The sequence below is a fragment of the Notothenia coriiceps genome, unplaced genomic scaffold (genome assembly GCF_000735185.1).
Source record: "Notothenia coriiceps isolate Sejong01 unplaced genomic scaffold, NC01 NC01_scaffold00013699, whole genome shotgun sequence".
NCBI lineage: Eukaryota > Metazoa > Chordata > Actinopteri > Perciformes > Nototheniidae > Notothenia > Notothenia coriiceps.
In genome coordinates this window covers 1-7821 of record NW_011346400.1, presented here as the reverse complement: position 1 = coordinate 7821, position 7821 = coordinate 1, and the positions used below count along the sequence as shown (strand labels likewise).

At 38.3% G+C, this 7821-nt stretch overlaps 3 protein-coding genes across 4 annotated transcripts; 1 reads left to right on the top strand and 2 right to left on the bottom strand.

Annotated features, from left to right (window-relative positions):
* Positions 1 to 1061: 1061 nt before the first annotated feature.
* LOC104948102 (general transcription factor IIE subunit 1) lies at positions 1062 to 2665 on the bottom strand. Its single transcript, XM_010774266.1, has 3 exons — positions 2500 to 2665; positions 1585 to 1877; positions 1062 to 1230 (listed from the first exon to the last, which is right to left on the bottom strand). Exons 2-3 carry the CDS (start codon positions 1872 to 1874, stop codon positions 1062 to 1064), a joined length of 459 nt encoding a protein of 152 aa, XP_010772568.1. The 5' UTR covers positions 1875 to 1877; positions 2500 to 2665.
* Positions 2666 to 2835: 170 nt separating this feature from the next.
* On the top strand, positions 2836 to 6058 carry rabl3 (RAB, member of RAS oncogene family-like 3). 2 transcript variants are annotated; one of them, XM_010774263.1, is made up of 8 exons: positions 2836 to 2927; positions 3464 to 3555; positions 4047 to 4176; positions 4260 to 4374; positions 4456 to 4609; positions 4831 to 4902; positions 5508 to 5546; positions 5665 to 6058. In XM_010774263.1, exons 1-8 carry the CDS (start codon positions 2882 to 2884, stop codon positions 5719 to 5721), a joined length of 705 nt encoding a protein of 234 aa, XP_010772565.1. In that variant the 5' UTR covers positions 2836 to 2881; the 3' UTR covers positions 5722 to 6058. The 2 variants fall into 2 exon arrangements, with proteins under 2 accessions (XP_010772565.1, XP_010772566.1); XM_010774264.1 differs by having other exon boundaries at positions 2849 to 2927; positions 4459 to 4609; positions 5665 to 6049.
* LOC104948101 (granzyme B-like) lies at positions 5976 to 7819 on the bottom strand. The gene is made up of 4 exons (XM_010774265.1): positions 7622 to 7819; positions 7103 to 7244; positions 6628 to 6888; positions 5976 to 6499 (listed from the first exon to the last, which is right to left on the bottom strand). Exons 1-4 carry the CDS (start codon positions 7708 to 7710, stop codon positions 6347 to 6349), a joined length of 645 nt encoding a protein of 214 aa, XP_010772567.1. The 5' UTR covers positions 7711 to 7819; the 3' UTR covers positions 5976 to 6346.
* Positions 7820 to 7821: the final 2 nt, after the last annotated feature.

Here is a 7821-nt window from a genome sequence, read left to right as displayed (position 1 = left end):
GGCACTTCTGGATCATCTAAATGCTCTCTAGCAAACTTCAGACGGGCCTGGCCATGTACTGGCTTAAGCAGGGGGACACGTCTGGCACTGCAGGATTTGAGTCCCTGGCGGCGTAGTGTGTTACTGATGGTAGCCTTTGTTACTTTGGTCCCAGCTCTCTGCAGGTCATTGACTAGGTCCCCCCGTGTGGTTCTGGGATTTTTGCTCACCGTTCTTGTGATCATTTTGAGCCCACGGGGTGAGATCTTGCGTGGAGCCCCAGATCGAGGGAGATTATCAGTGGTCTTGTATGTCTTCCATTTTCTAATAATTGCTCCCACAGTTGATTTCTTCACACCAAGCTGCTTACCTATTGCAGATTCAGTCTTCCCAGCCTGGGGCAGGTCTACATTTTTGTTTCTGGTGTCCTTTGACAGCTCTTTGGTCTTGGCCATAGTGGAGTTTGGAGTGTGACTGTTTGAGGTTGTGGACATGTGTCTTTTATACTGATAACGAGTTCAAACAGGTGCCATTAATACAGTTAACAAGTGGAGGACAGAGGAGGCTCTTAAAGAAGAAGTTGCAGGTCTGTGAGAGCCAGAAATCTTGTTTGTTTGTAGGTGACCAAATACTTATTTCACACCATAATTTGCAAATAAATTCTTTAAAAATCAGACAATGTGATTTTCTGGATTTTTTTTTCTTATTTTGTCTCTCACAGTTGAGGTATACCTAGGATGAAAATTACAGGCCTCTCTCATCTTTTTAAGTGGGAGAACTTGCACAATTGGTGGCTGACTAAATACTTTTTTGCCCCAGTGTATGTGTCTTATCTTTTGTCCAAAAATCTATTTATGTCTCTTCTGACTGACACAAGAAATACAATCTAACAAGACAGGCCTTTCGACCACATTTCAATGTTCTCCAATTAATTGTTTTCCTAGCACATTGATATTGCGATCATTTGACTACGTCACACAAAAAAGCGTTTCCAGCGTCTTTGTCAGGTTTTTTCACAAGTTACAACCTTTTTGTTCCAAGATCTTGTTCTACAGATATATTGGAGACAATAGGTTTTGAATTCAATGTTTACCTGTCATGGGGTCAAACAGCTGGTTGGCCTCTAGGTCGGTGAAGGTGGAGAAGCAGCAAGGGCAGCGGAAGGAGGCACGGTTGGTGGAGTCTCTCTCATCTGTCTCGATGCGCCGTCGAATGTGATCCAATTTATACTTGACCACGTTGACCAGTACCCTGAAAAGATCCGTTTGGTGGGTGGTCAGAAAGGGGTCAACTTTGAGCGTCATTGTGGTAAATCAATCTATTTTCCTCACACTCATATATGTACATTTTGTCTAAACTAAAAAAGGGATGAGGTAAAAATGTATTGAACTTTGAAGGAATGCACAAATGCTCTCAAAACATAAAGGGAACTTAAAGACCTTAGCCTTTGCATCCATTTACGTGCACAAAAACCTAAATAACACACTACAGGAGAGGGAAACTCCCAAAAAGCATAATAGGGCCTCTGTAATAAGAGGAAGCCATTGTGTGTTACTGTCTATTATCTGCACTGTTGCCATGCAAACTAAAAAGAAGATAACCCACCTGTAGTTGATGAAGTAGTAATTGTGCCGCGTGGTCTTGCCATCAGGGGCCGTCTCCACTCTCATGCGACACTTGACAAACTTGTCTGCCTTCAGGGTGTTGAGTACTGAGCGCAACTGTTTACGATCAAACTTGAGCAGCTCCAGCATGTCCTCCTCACGTACACAGGGGTTGCGAATGAGCACGTCCAGGGCCAAGGCATGTTCCACTCCATAGAAACCCCTCACTACCTGCTTGGCTAGCCGCTTCAGTGCTGCAGGGACCTCAGTGAGTATCTCTGGTTCTATCATCTTCTGCTGTGGATAGAGATTAGACATATTGAGTAAAGACAAGGACAACATGTAGGAACTTTGAGAGAACCGGCAAATACTTTGTTTAGCATGAAACAGTAGGTAAGTAGCCATAGCTTTGGAGGGCAATTGGTTAAATTTATAAAAAGGGATGTGAAAGATCAATCAGGATAAATACAATGATGGACATTTAAATGGTGGGATGGTCATATTTTAGGAATAATGTTCTCTCTGCTATACTTGATAATTTGCTTAAACGCACAACCTCTGTTGAAGTGGACAACCTTTAAAACATCATATGTCCTGTTTTGTTGTGCTAACATTAACAAGTGGTGATTAATAACGCCAGCCCAGTCTAAACTGGAAGCCAACCCGGTTGTTACATAGTGGCGACCTGACTTAGCTTAACGTTAGCTTAACTTGAACAAAGAAAAACAACAATTACTAATCCAGCAAACTGTCTGTAACACAAACCAATGTTATAGGTGATGATAGTATAACTTGGTAAGCTAGTAGCATTGCTGTTGCTTTATCAGGTAGTCATTACCTCACGTTGTCTTGTTAACTAAACTTGCAGCCAAAATAAAGTTAGTTTGCATAAACACCTAGTTAATTCCAACCTTACCCGGTACTCGTTATGTTCCACCAATACGCAAAAGCTAGCGCTTCCTTAGGTCATCTCAGAGTACGCTGCTTGTATCTCTAACCAACACAGCTAAAGCTCACACACATTTGTAATTTTGAATCTTTAAACTGCTAGGTTAGCATGCTTCACGACTCATTTGAGAACATAACCCCGGAAATGAAACCCTAAACCACAACAAAGGTTTTCAAGTTGCAATCAGTAGCCAATAGGGTAACAGGAATGTTGATTGACATACATTTAGACGAATAGCTGTGCATTCCTATTCCTAACGTACTTTTCGGGGAACCAATCGGAATAAAGAAATTATATTTACAGGCGGGGTTTTCACTGTTTTCTTCCGGGACGTCGCTGTCAACAAAAAATGGCTTCTCTTGACAGGGTAAAAGTATTAGTTTTAGGAGATTCGGGTAAGTAAAGTACAGTTTTTGCAATTCCGAAAAACTGTCTGTTTATGTTAATACATTTCTTTGTTTTAGCCGAAAGTAACCCATTTTATAACCCTTGTGTTCTTAAATAAGGAACATCAAACTCTTGTCTTTAGTCTGTTGTTGGCACTTTAGACCTGCATATCTGACGCAACATGATGGTCGTGTTCAACGTATTTTGTGATAAAGATGGACCAGCATCTGGCCCTTAATTTTAAAGCAATAACTTCGTGTTACCTGAATGTATAGCCGATCTAAAGTGTTGTATTTGTGCTAAGCATACCCCTTATCGTCACATAAAGTTGAAATTGTATCAACATTTTTGCCGAAGTGGCACCTAACAGCTCGTTAAAGCTATTTGCTGGTGTGCTGCAAGGTTTATACCTTAATGGAATCATATGTTGCACTATTCGCACAAATGTGTGTCTTCCTGCCTACTGTAGGAAACATTGCACAGGTTTATACTGACTCAGTCAATTAAATGACATTCATCCACCCACATTTCTCATCTTTTGCAGGAGTGGGCAAGTCGTCCTTGGTCCACCTGCTATGTCAGAATCAAGTGTTAGGAAATCCATCCTGGACTGTTGGGTGCTCTGTGGATGTCCGGGTAAGCAGGTCAATGCCAGAAAACAGAATTTCATTTAGACACAGTCTTAAATTATGCTACCGGCCTTTAAATTAGCTTCAGATAAACTACATTGAAATGCATACTCCATACGACAACCTTTTTAAATAACAATGTTTGTAAAAGCCAATATATTGGACACGTACATGCTTCCTCTTCCTCCAGTCTTTTGTCTAATGACTGAAAAACACATGTTTAAAGTTAGTTTAATACAGTATGATTCGGAAAATATAAGTTATCTGTATGCAGAGAACAGCCAATTTCTAAACAATTAAGATTTAATTACTGAATTATAATAAATTAAACATTAATATGTACATCAGTTTATTGTTACAGCTTGTAAAATTGTACTTACATCATATGCTGCTGTGTTGCAAAACTTTGTTCCATTGATCATGAATTGAACCCTTACATGTTACAGATGCTTAGAGGAATATAATCTATTGGTCAAACATTTGTTTGGTTAACTACAGGTGCAAGACTATAAGGAGGGGACACCGGAGGAGAAAACCTACTACATTGAACTCTGGGATGTCGGAGGATCTGTTGGCTGTGCGAGCAGTATCAAAAGCACCAGAGCTGTCTTCTACAATTCAGTCAATGGTAAAGATGATTTTATTTGAATATTTAAAAATATCTAACATTTTAAGGGTTGCTATTACTTAGTTGTGTCCTCTTTCTTTCAGGAATTATGTTGGTACACGATTTAACAAATAAGAAATCCTCTCAGAATCTGTACCGCTGGTCACTGGAAGCTTTAAACAAAGATTCCTCTCCAACAGGAGTGATCGTCTCAAATGGGTAAGTACACATATAGTTAATATTAGATAGTTAAATGTGACGTCTGATACTGGGGAGTTAAGTCGTGTTCTTTTCTCACAGCAGTGACTATGACAGAGAGCAGTTTGCTGAGAACCCAGTGCCTCTGCTGCTGATTGGCACCAAGTTTGACCAAATCCCAGAAAACAAACGCAACGAGGTTCTCACTCGGACGGCCTTCCTGTCTGAAGACTTCAATGCAGAGGAGATCAATCTCGTAGGTCAACCTTTCATTCCTGCAAGTTCTGACTTTAGGCCCATTTCAAGTCATCTGTAACATTGCTGGGTCTATAAAAGAAGCTTATTTCAGAACAATTTGAAAAAAAGCTACAATAACATACACATTTTATCAGTACAGTGTCAAGATTCAACCTGGGAAAGAACAGAGCTTTAGTTTTAGTTGAGGTTTGTGGCTGAAGTGCTATTTTGTTTTCACAGGACTGCACCAACCCAAGATACCTCGCTGCAGGCACATCAAATGCTGTGAAGCTCAGCAGGTTCTTTGACAAGGTGAGAAACACACATTTAGAGATATATAGAGCATGTAAAGCAGATTATTATTCATATTTATTCTACTTTCATCTCTTTGGTGTTGATGAGAAGCATAAAACATCATGTGTGAACCATGTAGACACATTCTATTAATCTATTACTAGTAATTGCAAAATGAGATTAAATATTGAATTTCCCCAAAAACGTGGTATTAATGCAGTTCACATATCCGTAGCGCTAAGTGCTACACTTCCTTCTGTTGGCAAAGTGAATGTCAATGTGAATACTACAGTATATAACATTCCAAACAAATGTGTCCTTGTGAAGCGTGCCTAGTTTCTTTTTATATTAAGGCGTAAGACTAAAGATGTTTTCTTTTTTATTACGTCAAAAATCATAACACAATATTGACTATCCTATAACTTGATATATTTTGTAATAGATGCTTGTAAGAAAAACAAAAATAATCATGTTATTTCCTGTATTATGTGATCCAAATTGGGAGACATTGAACAATTATGACAGTCAAGACATCAAACATAAGTCTTTTTAGTACGAAGTTCTCTGAATCAAAGTACAAATGTTGTATCTATAAAAACTTGAGCCTTTCAATCTCCTAACAGGTAATAGAGAAGAGATATTTCACAAGAGATCCAAGTCAGGTGAGTTTCACTTGTCTTTTCTTTCTCTTTTGACGTAAGCAAATGTTACCACGATGAGGATTTATTTTAAGGTGAACTGCTTTTTTAAAACGGCACATTCCTTTCACTTCCTCCGCAGATGACGGGTTTCACAGACAGAAAACGGTTCAACTTCAAAAGTTTGCACTATGACTGAAAAACCGTGACAACCAGCAGTTTTCTGTGGTTTGACTTTCACACCACAAGTAACCATCACACTCATTGACATGCTTTCTGTATCGCCCCGCCTTCTGAACACTGTTTCAACTGCTCTTGTGTAAAGTCATAAACGGATGCTGCAACAACAACACAAATTACGATAGAACAGAATAATTACTATTATAGTCAAGATTAATATGTACATAGTTGACAAACATGTAAAATTGCATAAATGTACTGTGAGATTTTGAGTTAAATCCAAAAAAATTGTATTTCTCATTTTATTTGTTTTCACATGCAAAACCTTTACATAAATTGGTTTTATGCATTTCAGTTCCTGTTTGCTGTGTTCAACTACACCAAAAAGGTAAACAAATCACATATTTTTTGACATGGTCACAGTTTATTAGCTAAGAATAAAAAACAATTTCTTCATCACAATAATATCTACAACAAGTTAAATCTATTGGACACATTATTTGCCTATTAAGTTTGTTATTTGTGTTTTAAATAAGATAAGACCAGTCATTCTGAAATGTGTTGTTTTACTATGCCAATATATTAAGTAACTAAAAAAAGGAAAATTTTCTTGGCCTCTGAATTGTGCCTCATGCTACATTCTGTTATTTCTTCATCACTTCCTTGATCCAGGAGAGAAAGGATTTCACTTGAGTGAAGACATGGGGATACTTTGGATCATTACAATTACATAAACTGGTGAAAGCCGTAAGACCCTGAAGCTCTCCTTTGCAGATAAGTGGTCCACCGGAATCCCCCTTAAAAAAGAAGGCAACACAAAGAGATGATTGAGTAGACCGGAAAATAAATAGACACTCTTGTTTTTGATTAAATCAAGTATGATTCACGTTCACAGAATTATGTTGTGTTTATAATGGTTTATTACCTGACAAACCCCTCCCTTCTTTTTGTCAAATGTGGTGCATATCATTCTACTAGAAACAAAGTATTCTTTCCATATGTGGTCGCACTCCCGGCTGAATTGTATGGACTCCGTAGTCTCCTTCAGGACATTTGAGATAGGCTTTGTCTGTCCAGTTCGGCCCCAGCCAGCAACCTCACATTTAACTCTTGCGGGGAGGTCCTCATCACTCTTTGGTAGTCCGATGATCTTGACATAAGTATTCAGTGTGGCATTGTTTTTTAACTGTGTGAGAGAAGAATCCTTTGTTACTAGATAGTTGTGTTAATATCCTCTTAAAGTCAGATTGAGGTTTTTATGTAAAGCATATCGCCCCTACATCCTTCCGTGTGAAGTGCAAACATTACAAAAAAATGAAGCTAAAATTAAAGCATTGTACAAAACCCTTAACAGATTCTTCACCTATGTTTTTGTATGAACGTTAACACAGTTAGTTTACCTCGAGTAACATGATATCATATTGGTGTCCGTCCTTTTTGAATTTTGGATGTGGATGGCGCTTAGCCACTTCTATCCTTTGCTGACTTTTCTCTTTCTTTTTGATGTTGTGTGCTCCAAGGACTGCCGTCATGGTCTGCTCACTGAAAAATAAGGGTACAAATATTGTAATACTTAACAATAATTTTCACCTTGAAACAGACTGAAAACATTGATAAATATGTCAAATATAACTACTATGATACAAATAACTATGTGAAAGCTGTCTTAACAAAAGTATTTCTATATTTATTTTAACTGAACTCCAGAAAATGAGGAACACACATGGAATTGGCACCAAATATTTTGTGAATGATAGATATTGAGTCATGGGAAAAAAACTATTATAATTGAATGCATTCATTTCGGAGCCATTCAATTAATTTGTCATCAAATCGTTTTGTTGCATTAATGTGTCTTAAGCTTCTTTGGGTCTAGAAAAGCGCTATATAAATCCCATTTATTATTATTATTAACTCACTCTTCGCAGTGTGCTGCAGTCAGAACAAAGTCCTCTCGAATAAGGACCCCGCCACATGAGTGTTTGTCCTGAAACTGGAGTGATGCCATGTAGGGTCGGGAATGAGGCTTCGCAACATTCCCCCCCACTATGCCACTCTCAGAAGCCCCTTAAGATTAAGAAGGTTAATTAATACACAGGTAAAAAAATACAAAATGCTC